The 15,154-nt window shown below is 39.2% G+C and overlaps 2 protein-coding genes across 2 annotated transcripts; both read right to left on the reverse strand.

Moving 5' to 3' along the window:
• Positions 1-6,271: 6,271 nt before the first annotated feature.
• On the reverse strand, positions 6,272-10,961 carry LOC138341751 (uncharacterized mitochondrial protein AtMg00810-like). Its single transcript, XM_069293427.1, has 2 exons — positions 10,649-10,961; positions 6,272-6,351 (listed from the first exon to the last, which is right to left on the reverse strand). Exons 1-2 carry the CDS (start codon positions 10,959-10,961, stop codon positions 6,272-6,274), a joined length of 393 nt encoding a protein of 130 aa, XP_069149528.1.
• A 2,206-nt stretch (positions 10,962-13,167) lies between these two features.
• On the reverse strand, positions 13,168-14,174 carry LOC138341753 (uncharacterized). Its single transcript, XM_069293432.1, has 3 exons — positions 14,060-14,174; positions 13,836-13,999; positions 13,168-13,680 (listed from the first exon to the last, which is right to left on the reverse strand). Exons 1-3 carry the CDS (start codon positions 14,172-14,174, stop codon positions 13,168-13,170), a joined length of 792 nt encoding a protein of 263 aa, XP_069149533.1.
• Between the last annotated feature and the right edge of the window lie 980 nt (positions 14,175-15,154).

Below are 15,154 nucleotides of genomic sequence, written 5' to 3' on the forward strand. Positions count from 1 at the left end.
ACCTCATATTAAGCATCGTATTTGATATTTGACTAAGTTATAACCTCGTAACAATAAATACTAGCCTATTAGATAGTATACACTAAATCTATGTTGATAATTCTTTTCCTATTATCTATCTCCTTTTTCCGGAAAGTGGCATTAAGGCGAGTTCTAACGTTGTCCATCCGTTAAAAAGACTTCTAAGCGAAAGAATTATTAATACATGCAAGACACGATTCTAGAATTGTTATTTTACTTAGGTTTTATCTCATTATTTGCCTATGGTTCCCACAACCCTAGTTATGGAGTTTAGTTACTCATAGTCATAATCACAATATTCAAATATATTAAATAAGAATTCATGTACTTACTTCAATGAGAAAGAGTAAAATCCGAAAGTTTGCTTGATTAATCACCAATAATCACTTGAAAGAATCTCAAAGTAATCAATAATCTCAAAAAAAGTCTAATGATAATCAAGAATCTAACACTAATACACAGAGTCTAATAATGATTCAAAGTCTAACCTCAAAAATGAGATTTTTCGAACAATTTATAGATAATAAAAACCTAATTAAACAAGGACTCTATTTGCTGTAAATCTATCAAAACGCGGCTGGGTCGACGGAACTCGCGAAGGATCGTCGTGGTCACGACGGACCGTCATGGACTCCGTCGTCCCATAAATATGCAATATCTTCTGCTGCTCTCTTCATTACCCTCGACGGCAGGTATGAAGAACCGTCATACGCACAACGGTCCTTCGAGGGTCTTCGTTTCAAAACACTTGAACTCTTGAAATATGGGTACTGGGACTAATTCTCTGAACTTCATGACGAACCTGCAGGACGGACCATCATGAACTCCGTAGCCCCACACTTGGTCAGACTTCCCCATCTTCCTTTAGTAGCTGCACTACGTTGCAACCTACCGACCGTCACAAGCATGACAGAACGTCATAAGCTCCGTAGGTGGTCTCTTCTGCATTTCATCGCTCAAAATCTCCACATTCATCTTTGGATAGATTTCCTGCAAAATAAAGAGAAACTTATATAAAAAATAGCACAAAAAGGCTTTAGGAAACACTAAACTTAAGGAAAAATTATTAATAATAGCTTAAATTCGTTGTTTGTCCTCAAGCGACGCACTATGACTCAATACAAAATCTTTGTACAATAGTATTCATGTTTCATCCTTTTCAATCATTTGGCTATCAATCCCGATTAATCTCATCAAATCTATGCATGCTATCACTATTAGGCTTGAATTATGTGGGATCGGAACATGACACAGACTCACCATGTGCTAACACCTATCCTCTTCAATTTCTCACTGAGGAGCTAACAATTCTGGTATTGCAACTAGTGTCCTCACTTTTAAAAAAAATCCTCATTTTTCACACAATAATTTCAGTTTGAGTATAAGGATTACTTTTCAACACTCGCTCTCAGAACAAAGTCACACTCATTCATATCTATTGCCATAATCTTGCCCTTATTTTCACTGCCTTAAGTTCACTATACAACTATTAGGATCACAATAGGACTTTCTTAGGTTGTAACATAGGCTCTGGGTCATGTAGGGTATATTTAGGTATACTTTAGTGACTTTTTGCCCTCCTTGACATATCGGCTAAACCTTCCACTTTCTATCATTTTATCTAGCCCAGTTTCTCATATTCTTTCACCTTGTTATTTTGTCTTCTTTCTTACTTTGTGTAAGTGACTCTATTTTTTTCTTGCTTGTATTTCTTGTATATTTTTCTTTTTCTTTACTTTTCTTTCAACTAATTCTTGAGTCGCTTTACTTTTGTTCTTTCTCTCTCTTTGTTCTTTCAACCCCACTTTCCAGAGCATTCCTCATAATAACCACCCTCAACTCATGGATTTGCCATGATTTAAGGTACACAATACCCAAAGTTGGGTCAAGGCCATAACGAAGGTTGTTTACTGCATTAGCCACCCTCAACTTATGCTTTTGGAATAAGTTGAGGTGCACATGTCCAAGGAGGGACCAGGGCCAACACATTATTCCCAGAAAAGATCAGTTGGGGTGAAAAAGAAAGGTCTAATTTAAGCTCTGATCATTTGGATCAAAGAAGGATAAATTTCATTTGGTTTTCTTCTATTTAGGCTAAAGATGAGCTATTTTGAATAAGGGCCTATGATCCTTTCCTAATTGTCTATTACAGCTTACTTTTAACAGGACTAACCAGGCAAGTTCTAGCTCAGTACAAATAGTGGACTATTCAAATCTTCCTCACACTCACTTGACATCTCATAAATCTACCAGATTATCAGACACCTAGTTCGTATTTTAGACTTAGGGTAATGCAATGGTGTACCTCTATGTAGTGCTTAAAGCCACACGTTTATCAGTTACTATGTCTAGTCATGCATCATTTTCCAATTTATCAGGATATCATTTTAGCCATCATGCTCCAAAATTAAACTATGTACAAAAGATATAGACATGCCGGTTCAACACGAAAAGTAATCACTCTTTTGGGGAAAAAGAACACAGGCAAGAAAACCCCAAAAAAGGATAGTGAATTGGGCTACTCAGACTTCACCCTACCACTCACTTTCCATTTACCCCACCCCCAACAAAAAAAAACATGAAATTGTCCACAGTGCATAAAAATTGAAATACTAGAGTGGTAGGTGAAACAAAACTGTGGCGCAAAGCACCGTCGATCAGCAAGCTGGTGGGTCCGGTTGCCCGGAACCCACGTCCTTTGCAATCTAGAAACCCTCAGTGGTGTCCTCAGCAACAACCGCACTATCAGTAGTGCCTCCTGCAATCTCCACAATTCGGTAGGTAGACGCCCCAACAGCTAACTCTGATGCGCCTCCTCCTCAGTAAGTGAGGCTCTCCTCGCAGTTTCCATCTCACGCCGCTCTTTCTTCCGTGCTCGCACCTCATCTTCTGCTCGACCCCTACGCCTTTTGGCGTGCTCTCGAGGGGGAGGTGGTGGAATCTCTAAAGTGGCGAATAGAGCCGCCAACACTGTGTCTTAAGCAGGCTCGACAGAAGTGGCCTCAGACTCAGGCACCCTAGCCTCTAAGATCGTGTCAATATCGGCGCGAACGCTGTCGACCACAGCCTGAAGAGTCGACACATCGACCGCAGGGGCTGGCCGGGCTAGTGCCCTCAACTCAAAGGCATCCAAGCGCTGGTGAACCTCAGCGATCTTCCGCTCTGTATACTGGATCATTTTCCGCTCCAGGCGCTCTTGTGTCTTGGTAATGGAGCTCTGCATCCATTGCTGGATAAGATGCAGAAGTGTAGCCATTTGCGCCTCTATTTTTTGGACCCTAGCAAGAGGGACCAACGTGTGTAGAGGGGCTGTGCGAGAGGAGCTCGGGGCAGTGCTACTGCTCGGGATATACTCGAACGGAGTAGTGTTAGTAGACGCTGCCTGCGTAGCTGAGCGGTCCTGGGCTATCGTCTCAGTAAGATCGTCAGCAAGTGGGGGCAGCTCTGGACAGGGCCCTTTGCGTGGAGACAACTCATTGGACTCACTGATGAGGCCGACATCAACAGTGCCTTGCGGGGTCTGGTGCTGATCTACGTGCCATATAGGCACACCTGCGGACCTGCAGATAGAAAAGATCATGCACGGGAAAGGGTAAGTAGTTGTGACCTTGAAAGCCCTCTCGTGCATGAATCCCTGTTGAATCCACGAAAAATCCACCTCGAACTTGGCTATCATCGCCGCCATCAACACTGCTCGATCCCATGTAACGATATTATCAGCGGCTATGGGGGAAAGCCAATGGCGGACAATTAGCCACAAGAACTTCACAGTTTAAGTGAGGTTGACGTTCTTGATGGACCCCTGTGGCTCGGTCATCCAGTCGGCACCCTCACCATCAACTGACAGGTGCAGGTCCATCCGCCTCTTGGTGGCCTCTCTCAGCGATATCTCGCGCACGAACTGGCCATCTTTAGCAAGCTTCCATCTCTAGTCAAACTCGGCAGTGAAAGGAGTCCGAGTAGCATCAACACCCTCGCCGTATAGAAACCGGCAGATGGCAGGCAGGGAAATGTCGACCTGCATGCCACGTACTCGGAACTGCTCCAGTGGGGCCTGTTTGGCGGGGGCAGGCTGCCTATCTATCTGTGATCGGAGAGTCGCTACATATGATGCGTAGAACTCTCAGACCATTTCTTCACTGAAACGTCCCAACGGACGTGCTGTCCACTCCAGGCGATAACAGGTGAAGAGATTGTGGATCTCAGCCATCGTCGGGAGACTCCCTGTAAGGACCCGCCACTCCAAGGTGAGTGTTTGATTCATAACTCCTCTGTCAGTGAGGAACTTGGCGTCGGAGTGCACTTGATATTGCCCGTCAACACACCACCGGTTGGGCTGGTCAGTCGCTAGGGTGCGGGCCTGAGCTGGTGAAACTGATGTGGATTCCGATTCGTCAGCCTCATCAGACGAGGCCAATGCTGCAGCGGTGGAGGGTGCGGGAACCTCAGCAGAGACGGAGGCTTCCTCCGACCAGGAAACTCCTAAGGAGCCAGACGCTCCTTCTTCATTTGTGGCTGACCTAGAGGGTGTGCCGGTCAGTGTGCGCTCCTAATCAGACTTGGAGGTAGTGACTACGCCGGACGCCACCTTTCTGGGTGTGGGTCTCGGAGCACGTGCAGCACGGGCAGAGGTGGAAGTGCCTGCGGCCACATACTCGGGGTCACGCTCATCATCAGAACCAATGACCATGTGGGCAGACGGGGCGATAGACTTCGATTGCCCGCGTGCATAGATTTGATATTTCTTGGGTGCCATAATAGATAGTACGTGTAAAGGATTAATATTAGTACGAGAAGTGGCAAACAAGACAAGCAAACCACACAAAAAAATTGAAAATAGTATGTCAAATCTATACTAACAGTGACACACGACGGGCGTGGTGACGGCACATCGTGACTATGACGGACCGTCATGGGGTCCGTCGTGTCTTACTTAGACTTTGTATATCTGGAGAACCCTGAAGAAGAGTCTCTCACAAGTATGACGGTTTGTGCAGGACGGACCGTTACAAGTACGACGGTCCGTCGTAGGTGTCCGCCAGAGGACACTTGAAAAAAATATGGAAACCATTAGGAGAGGGGTTTCTAACCATTATAACGGTCATGCAGGACGGACTGTCATGGGTATGACGGTACGTTGTACTCGTCCGTTTGAGGACACTTAGAGAAATGGAGAGAGACCCTGAGAAATGGGGTCTGTGACAACCTAATGGTTGTGCAGGACGGACCTTCATAAAGACGACGGTAAGTCACATGTGTCCATTGAAGGACACTTAGAAAAAGTGAGAGACCCTCAGGAAGAGAGTCTCTAACAACCAGAACGATTTTGCAGGACGGACTGTCGTGGGTATGACGGTCCGTCACATGTGTCCGTTGAAGGAGACTTAGAAAAAGTGAGAGACCCTAAGGAATAGGGTCTCTAACAATCAGAACAGGTGTGCAGGACGAATCGTCGTAAAGACGATGGTCCATCGCATATGTCCGTTGGAGGACACTTAGAAAAAATGGAAAGTGGGGTGTAAGGGCTTTTCGAACGGACCCTACGACGGTCCGTCATGGGTACGACGGTCCGTCATCAGGGTCTCATTCTATAGATCAGTGATAGAACTGGAGGTACCCCATGCATCCCCGATGAACCCAAATAAAACTTATAGTGTTTTGGACCTACATTTGTCTAACCCAACTACCTAGAAAAATAGCAATGTAAAAGCACCTATTTCTAGCATTGTAAACACAGAAATTTCGAACATTTTTAACCTAGGTTAGACAGAATCTTATATAAAAAAAATGAACATATAACGAAGAACTAAGCTTATACTAATTAATAAACAAAAATGCAAGATAAATGAGTATAAATTAGAGACACATACCTTAGAATTGGAGAAAAACAAGATGGATAAGTACTCGGTGACCAGGAAGACACCCACAGCAGCAACTCCGACACTGGTGGAACAATGATCGGTTGATAGAGGGAGAGATTGTGGAAGTTGAAAAGGGGGGGAATAGGGGGAATAGTGAAGGAGTGGGGGTGAAATGAGGGGTTGGAGAGTTTAAACGGCAACATTTTATAATAATAAATTATAAAAAACTCCAATCGGGTCTGGTCGGGTACGCCTCATAAATGACGCGACGATTCCCCGACGACGGTTCATCTCAATTGTGACGATCCGTTGTTGGATCCATCGTGTGTGCCTTAGTTTGAAAATAATAGAAAGACGTACTTGGCACGACGGATGCATATGATGGTCCATCACAGGCGCAACGGACCATCATTGTATCCGTTAGTGACTGCTGCAGAGTAATTTTCTGCTGAATTTCCTGGTGATGTGCCTGCAAATTTAAAACCCATTAGTAGAAAAATGCTGCCATTTCTAAAAATAAAAAACTATAAGTATTGGGTTGCCTCCCAACAAGCATATTATTTAATGTCGCGGCACGACTGGGGACACTTGATTACTCAGACTTCATCAAGATGGTATGCCTCTATCACTTCATTCCCTGATGGTTTATGCCCAAAATAGATTTTTATTCGTTCTCTATTCATCTTGAACCCCACTTCCTCTTTGGCTTTTAACTCAACTGCTTTATGAGGGAATACTTGGGTAATCAAGTAGTGGCTTGTCCATTTGGACTTGAGCTTGCCCGGAAGACAAGGCACCCCAGACTGTCTACCAGTACCAAATCCCTAACAATAAACTCTTGTTTTGCACTTTTTTCTTCATTCTCTTTCATCATCTTTTCTTTGTGGGATATGACTGATACCGATTGGAGCTCACCACTCTGCCTCATTGTCCTACAAACGTTGAAGGTCGCTTCTTCATTATTGAACCAAAATTTCATCTGCCCCTTTTCCATATCAACTAAGGCTCTACCTGTAGCAAGGAATGGCCTCCCAAGAATAATAGGCACTTCAAAATCGACTTCACAATCAAGAATAACAAAATCAGCCGGAAAGATGAATGACTCCACTTTTACTAGCACATCATGGAGTATCCCTATAGGCCTTTTCACTTTCCGATCAGCCATCAGTAGCCGCATCGCAGTGGGTTTTGAATTCTCCAAACCCAACTTCTTGTAGATCGAGAGGGGCATGAGATTTATGCTTGACCGCAGATCACATAATGCTTTCGCAAAATGTAATGAACCAACTGTACAAGGAATAGTGAACGCACCCGGATCTTCTTTGTTTTGTACGAGGGATCAGGTAGCAAAAGCACTACAATGCTGCAGTCTATCATCATCCTCAAAAGTGACTGATCTTTTCTTTGTGACCAGATATTTCATAAACTTGGCATAACCGGGCATTTGTTCTAAAGCTTCTACCAAAGGGACATTGATAGAGAGCTGCTTCAGTGTTGTTATAAAACGCTGATATTTACCATCCTCGGTCTTTTTCACTAATATCTGAGGGAAGGGTGGTGGTGGTCTAGGCATGGGAATTACCTTCATAGGTACTTCTGCATCTTTTCCATTGCTCTCTTCTTCCTCAACACTACCCTTTACCACCTTATCATCATTTTTTCTCACATTTTTCTCATAAGATGGCATAGGTGGGTCAGTGGTTTGCTTCCCACCCCGAGTGGTGATTGCCATACAGTGCACATCATTTTTTGAAATTTAGACAGTGTTGCTAGGAAGAGTGCCCGGTTTTCGTGTGTTCATTGTCGCAGATAATTGGTCCATTTGCCATTCGATCTGTTTAATCGATATTGCATGTGTATCAAATTTTTGCCTCTGTATTATGCTTGGGGCCGTGGAATGGGATTTTGTTCCCTTTGTTGGTGTTCACCCGGAGCATCAGGTAAGAATTGACCATGAACATCAACCGTAGCTGGGATGTTCTAGTTTGGGTCATCATCATTTATTCCCAAGATTCGATTCATATTGCGTAGTGTACGCTCTAATTCGTGATCGTAGGGAAACAAGGGTTCTCTTTCTCTCCGTGTATTTGGCATACAAGGAGGATAGTTCTAAAAAAATCAAAAACAATAAAACAAAGTAAAATCAAAAAATATCAACTAAATTGTAGTATAAAGTTCAAGTTAATCTAAAAGCTATAGTCCTCGGAAGCGGCGCCAAAATTTGATACAGTCAAACTTACTTCTAAAATAAGAAGTAAAGCGGTCGTGTCAAGTAAATAACCCAACTAGTGAGGTTTAAATCGTTCCCATGAGGAAAAAAGTCTAGACTTAACTTCAATCTATTATTACTTTTGTTTATTCAATTACTTCCTTGGAAAGTAAAAACAATAAAAAGGGGGTTTCTATTTCTAAATGAATGAAAATAACTACCTAAATTGAAAGAGACACTTAACAGCATTGAATGATGGATTTTAATCAATTAATCAAAGTAACTAGGGTTTATGTATTCCCCACAGGTTCATAACTTGATAACTCTAACTATAAAAATTCGTTCCTAGTGTCTTGCATGCAAAGTGATAAGTTATGTATTTCTAAGTCCTTGGTCTGGCATCTAGAAAATCTCACTCCGCACCTTGGTCCGGCTACGTATGTTGCTACCCTAACCCTTATCTTTACCTCATATTAAGCATCGTATTCGATATTTGACTAAGTTATTACCTCGTACCAATCAATACTAGCCTATTAGATAGTATACACTAAATCTATGTTGATAATTCTTTTCCTATTATCTACCTCCTTTGTCTGGCAAGTAGCATTAAGGTGATTTCTAACGTTGGCCATCCGTTAAAGTGACTTCTAAGCGAAAGAATTAGTAATACATACAAGACACTATTCTAGAATTGTTATTTTAGTTAGGTTTTATCTCGTTATTTGCATATGGTTCCCACAACCCTAGTAATGGAGTTTAGTTACTCATAGTCATAATCACAATATTCAAATATATTAAATAAGAATTTATGTACTTACTTCAATGAGAAAGAGTAAAATCTGAAAGTTTGCTTGATTAATCACCAATAATCACTTGCATGAATCTCAAAGTAATCAATAATCTCACAAAAAGTCTAATGATAATCAAGAATCTAACACTAATACACAAAGTCTAATAATGATCCTGAGTCTAACAATGATCCAGAGTCTAACCTCAAAAACGAGGTTTTTCGAACTATTTATAGAAATTAAAAACCTAATTAAACAAGGACTCTATTTGCTGGAAATTTGTCAAAACACAGCTGGGTCGACGGAACTCGCGACGGATCGTCGAGGTCACGACGGACCGTCATGGACTGTGTCATCCCATACTTATGCAATTTCTTCTGCTTCATCTTTTCATTACCATTGATGGTAGGTATGACGAACTGTCATAGGCACAACGGTCCGTCGAAGGTCTTCGTGTCAAAATAGTTGAACTCTTGGAATATGGGTACTGGGACTACTTCTCAGAACTTCATGACAAACCTGCAGGACGGACAGTAATAGACACGACGGACCGTCATGAACTCTGTAGCCCCACACTTGGTCAGACTTCCCCATCTTCCTTTAGCAGCTGCACTACGCTGCCACCAACGGACCGTCACAAGCACGACGGACCGTCATAAGCTTCGTAGGTGGTCTCTTCTACATTTCTTCGCTCAAAATCGCCGCATTCATCTTTGGACAGATTTCCTGCAAAATAAAGAGAAACTTATATAAAAATTAGCACAAAAAGGCTTTTGGACACACTAAACTTATGGAAAAAGTATTAATAAAACCGTGAAACTACGGTATATCAATCTACGCCCAGGAATACCGGACAGAGAGAAGGTATTTATTAAGAGTACACAATTACATATGCAATTTTGAAATTAAAATCATGAAAAATTTGACGTAAATGATTATTGCTAATGTCTGATGGCTATCAGATTACTCATCAACGTATGGACTAAGGTTAAATACAAATAAATAGCCAATATAAAATGAAATAATGTAGGAACACAATGATGATAGAATAGGTTTAGTGTAAGAAATATGGAAGGAAAAAAATATCTTTCGAAAATGCTCAAGTTTATTATAGGCTACTTAAGGCCACTTGAGATTATTACAAACATCAACTACATCACTTTTTATACTACTCAAAATAGAAAACAAAAAGTCTTACACAAATAACTAAATACATGTATCACAATTTACTAGATACATGTATTACGGAATTCTAAAAAGACTTCTTGAAAAACTAAGAGACAATTTTGGAAGACTAAACATTGAGGCATTAATTCCAACACTCCCCCTTAATGCATTTGCTTGATAACTCCAATGCGTTCTCGAAGATAGCAAAATTTTTCTCTAGGAAGTGCTTTGGTGAAGATGTCAGCAAGTTGTTCTCCTGTCTAACAATAATGCAACTGAATTTCGTCTTTCTCTTGTGCTTCTCGGATAAAATGATACTTGATGGAAATATGCTTTGATATTTCATGGCTGACTGGATTCTTGGTAATTACAATTGCTGATTTCTTATCACAATACAGAACAATCCCTTTTTTTTTGTTTTTCACCAATGTCTTCAAATATTCTCCTAAGCGAAATAGCTTGAGAAGTAGCCTTGGATGCTGAAACATATTATGCTTCGGCAGTGGATTGAGCAACAATACTTTGCTTTTTTGATAACTAAGAACAAATGCTTGATCCAAATAAGAAAGCATAACAAGAAGTACTCTTCATGTCATATATACTTCCAGCCCAATCACTATCAGAATAACCAATTAAGTTCAAATTTCCACCAAATTTGTACATTATACCATAATCCATTGTTCCTTGCGTGTAGCGTGGAACACGCTTTGCAGCTCCAAAATGCACTTGGCTTGGTTCTTGCATGAATTTGGATAATAAACTAGCAGCAAACATAATATATGGCCTTGTTAAAGTAAGATATAGCAAACTTCCAATCAAACTCCTTAAAAGTGAGCTATTAACTTTCTTTTCTCCATCAGCATTTCTAAATTTCTCATTTGCTGCTATTGGTATGGCCACAGACCTGCAATCCATCATTTTGAATTTTTGAAGAATACTTTTAGTATACTTCTTTTGAGAAATAAAATTCCTTCTTTCACTTGAGAAACTTCGATGTCCAAGAAATAATATAGCAATCCAAGATCACTCGTTTCATAAGCTTGCATCATATCTTCTTTGAAATTTTTCATCATCTTTACATCATTTCCTGTAAAGAGAAAATCATCCATATAGAGACAAACAATGATAATGCTTCCATGTTCTTTCTTCACATACAAAGTGGCTTCACTTTTAATTTTCTGAAAAATTATTTTTCAGAAAGTATGTACCAATTTCATTGTACCAGGCTATTGGAGCTTGCTTCAGCCCGTAAAGAGCTTTTTTTAGTATATACACCTTTTCTTCTCCCCCTTTGAACAAAAAATCCTTGAGGTTGCTCAACATAAATCTCTTCATCAAGTTTTCCATTAAGAAATTCTATTTAATATCAAGTTGAAATGTCTTCCATTTCTTTTGTGCAGCAACAGCAATTACAGTTCTAATTGTCTCAAGACGAGCAACTGGAGAGAAAGTTCCATAAAAATCAATACCTATTTTTTGCGTGAAGCCTCTAGCAACCAACCTTGCTTTGTGCTTTTGAATATCTCCTTCCTTATTGAGTTTGATTTTTTAAATCCATTTTAGACTTACAACTTCTCTTTCCCTAGGAATAGCCACAAGCTCCCAAGTATTATTTTTTTTGATCATTCGAATTTCTTCTTCCATGACTTTCTTCCAAACATCATGCTTTATTGCTTCTTCATAATTTTCTGGCTCAACACCAGCAAAATTACATGTTTGATAAGTGTCACTCAACATTTTTGTTCCTCTTGGAGGTGGTTCTTCGTTATCTGAATCTGAGATTTCTCCCCCTTAAGAGACATCTTCATCTTTCTCATCCTCTTCTTGATTTGAAGATATGATAGCAGTATTCTCTATCTTTTTATCCTCCCAATTCCATGTTGTTTTTTCATCAACAATGACATCTCTACTAACAACAAGTTTGTTAGTTTTGACATCGAGAAGTCTATATCCTTTTGTAACATCTCTATAACTAAGAAAGGCACATTTTTGACTTTTTTCAACCAATTTTGTTCTTTTCTCAGCAGGTACATGAGCATAACAAATACACCAAAAAATTTTAAAATGACTTATAGAAGGTTTAAATCCACTCCTAACTTCAACTGGTGTCTTGTCCTTTAGTGCTTTTATTTGACACCTTTAAGGATGTGAACTGCTATATGCACTGCTTCTGCCCAAAAATATTTTGGCAGCCCTTTCTAATTCATCATAGTTCTGGCAATTTCAACAATTGTTCTATTTCTTCTTTCAGATACACCATTTTGTTGAGGAGTATACCCTGTTGTAAGTTGATTCTGAATGCCTTCATTTTTGCAATTCAAATTTTCAACTTGTGTACTCACCTCCTCGATCACTGCGAGTGATTTTGATGCTGCAACCTTTTTGCTTCTCAACCAGGACTTTAAATTTCTTGAATATAGTAAATGCTTCTGACTTTTCTTTCAAGAAATAAACCCAAGTCATTCTTGAGAAATCATCAATAAAGATTAGGAAATACCTTTTACTTCCAAAAGATGGAGTCTTCATTGGTCCACAAATGTCGGTATGAATTAGGTCCAAAAATACACTTGCTCTCCAAGACACCCCTTTTGGAAAAGACTTCCTCCGTTGCTTTCCCATTATACAACTTTCACATGTATCCACGTCAGTATGTATCTCAGGAAGGCCTTGCACCATGTCCTTTTGCTTGAGAAGCTTTAAACCATGAAAATTCAAGTGACAATCTTTTGTGCCAAATCCATGAATCATATAAAATTTCATTTTTTAATGCATTGTAATGAAATTGAAAAGGGGAGTTTCTTTTTATCATCTTTACTTCAAAAATGACTTGATTTGGCTCAATTTTATCATAAATCTTGCAAGAATTATCTCTAAACACAAGAGAATAACCATTTCCCATAAGTTGACCAACACTAACAAAATTTTCTTCCAAGTCAGGAACATAAAGAACATCATGAATTTGCTTACCGCATCCTTTCATGTTGATCGAAATAGTACCTTTAACTTTCGCATCAACTAAGGCTCCGTTCCCCATCTTCACTTTAGTAGTGATGCTATTATTAATTGAGAGGAAAGCCTTTTCATATCAAGTCATCTGATTAGTACAACCACTATCAACATATCATTCATTGCTTTTTGTTGAAGCATTAGATTTAGAAGCAAAGAAAAGATTTTCTTCCCTTTCTTCCTCATATTTTTCACAAAAATTTGCTTCCTCCCGTTTCTTGTGCCAACAATCCTTTTCAACATGGCCAAACTTTTTACAAAATTTACATTGGGACTTGCCTTTGTGCCAGCATTTTTCTGCATTGTGATTAGTCTTTTTGCAAATTTTACAAAAAAGACTAGAGTTTTTCTCACCTTTTTCTTCAACCTTCTTGGAAGATCCATCATGATCCTGCTTCTTTTTTGGCTTTTGATTTTTCTTCTGATGAGTTTTTGAGAAATTTTGAGAATTCTCATTTATTTTAGACTGGAAAGCCGTCTCTGTGGGTTGATCTTCACGAAAAAATCTTCGCTTCTCGTGTACATGAAATGATCCAACTAGCTCTTTGATGGAAATCTTAGAAAGATCTTTCGTCTCCTCATTTATAGCAACAATGTACTCATACTTTTCTGTGACACTAATTAGAATCTTTTCCACAACTTGTTGGTCAGAAATTGTATCACTATGATTTCTCATTTCATTAACAATATTCATGACTCTTTTGCAATATTCATCAATTTTTTCAGATTCTATAATCTTTAAATTTTGAAACTCTCTTCTAAGAGTTTATTTATAGTGCGTACCTTTTCGTCACCATACACCTCAGTTTTTAGAAAACCCCAAGCTTCCTTTGAAGTCTCAGAAGTAGCAATTTTTGCAAAATATACTCTTGAGATTCCCATTTGGATTATTCTTAAGGCTTTTGCATCTTGACGATACTTAGCCTCAAGATTTTTCATCTCTGCTGCTGTAAGATCACCATCGTTTTCTGTCTCTTAAAAGCCATTTGCAACAATAGTCCACAAACCTTCTTCTTTCAAATGTGTTCTTATTCTTATCTTCCAGTATTCAAAATCAGTTCCATCAAAAAATGGAGTAAGAACAACTGAAGAATCAGCACCTACATTTGTTTTGAATGCCATTATTTTTTCTTCACCTAACCCCAGATTAAGAACGAAAACCTGCTCTTGATACCAAGTGAAATTAGGTCTTAGGCCTAACTCACACCCCAAAAGCTAGCTCAAAGGGATGAGGATTGCCCAAGCCTTATAAAGAGTTCACCCATCTCATTAATCACCGATGTGGGACTTCTGTCATTTTTTAACATTTAGGACGTCTGTGGCATTAAGCAAATAAAAAAGGGTATAGAATAGGAACATTCGTATTAAAGATTATGGCATGAATCACAGTGGATACTATTTCAACCTTACCCTGACCAGTATGTATGTATAGCTGACTATTTACAATGGACAGAAATTATATACAACTTTATGTATTGTTAATAATAACGTACAGTACACATTATGAAAAGAACTAAATGGTTTTATGTTACAGTAGCAAAATTTTATTATATACAACAACAAGAAATATAATGTAATTTATGTTAATGAAATACTTGATAAGAGCCAAAATGTCTACAAATAATTACTGTAGAAACCATCCCATATCAATTGCAGTAATGTATTAGAACGATGAACTATATACAAACGTACATCTGCTGCAGGTTACAGAAAAAAAGTATGTGCTACAAAACATACTATTACTAACAAATAAATGGACAATACAATTAGCAATGATACATATTGATTAGGACAGATTATATTAAAGAAAACCAAGTTGTATAACAACATATAATGCATTCATAATTGGGGATACATCGGCATGTACGAAGCGCGGGTTGTTTCACTAGTATTTATCTAAAAGAGAACCCTAAGCCCGCCAATGTGGTGCCACCACAAGGATTTTCTTTTAAATTTATTTATTTCAAAAACTAGTCTTCCTCTTTCATGAAAAGATGTGACTTTTATGAAAAGTTGTCACTTTAATAAAGAGTTGCGACTTTTATAAAAAAATGTGACCTTTCTTAAAAGTTGTGACTATAATGAAAAGTCACAACTTACAT

The sequence above is a fragment of the Solanum lycopersicum genome, chromosome 1 (assembly GCF_036512215.1).
Source record: "Solanum lycopersicum chromosome 1, SLM_r2.1".
Taxonomy (NCBI): domain Eukaryota; kingdom Viridiplantae; phylum Streptophyta; class Magnoliopsida; order Solanales; family Solanaceae; genus Solanum; species Solanum lycopersicum.

Coding starts and splice junctions, on each gene's coding strand:
- LOC138341751 (XM_069293427.1), bottom strand. CDS start 10,961: ATGGATTGCAGGTCTGTGGCCATACCAATAGCAGCAAATGAGAAATTT. Junction 6,352..10,648: donor TGATAGTGATTGGGCTGGAA/GTATATATGACA, acceptor TTAAATTTGCAG/GCACATCACCAGGAAATTCA.
- LOC138341753 (XM_069293432.1), bottom strand. CDS start 14,174: ATGGCATTCAAAACAAATGTAGGTGCTGATTCTTCAGTTGTTCTTACT. Junction 14,000..14,059: donor AACACATTTGAAAGAAGAAG/GTTTGTGGACTA, acceptor GTGATCTTACAG/CAGCAGAGATGAAAAATCTT. Junction 13,681..13,835: donor AGGTGTATGGTGACGAAAAG/GTACGCACTATA, acceptor GTTGTGGAAAAG/ATTCTAATTAGTGTCACAGA.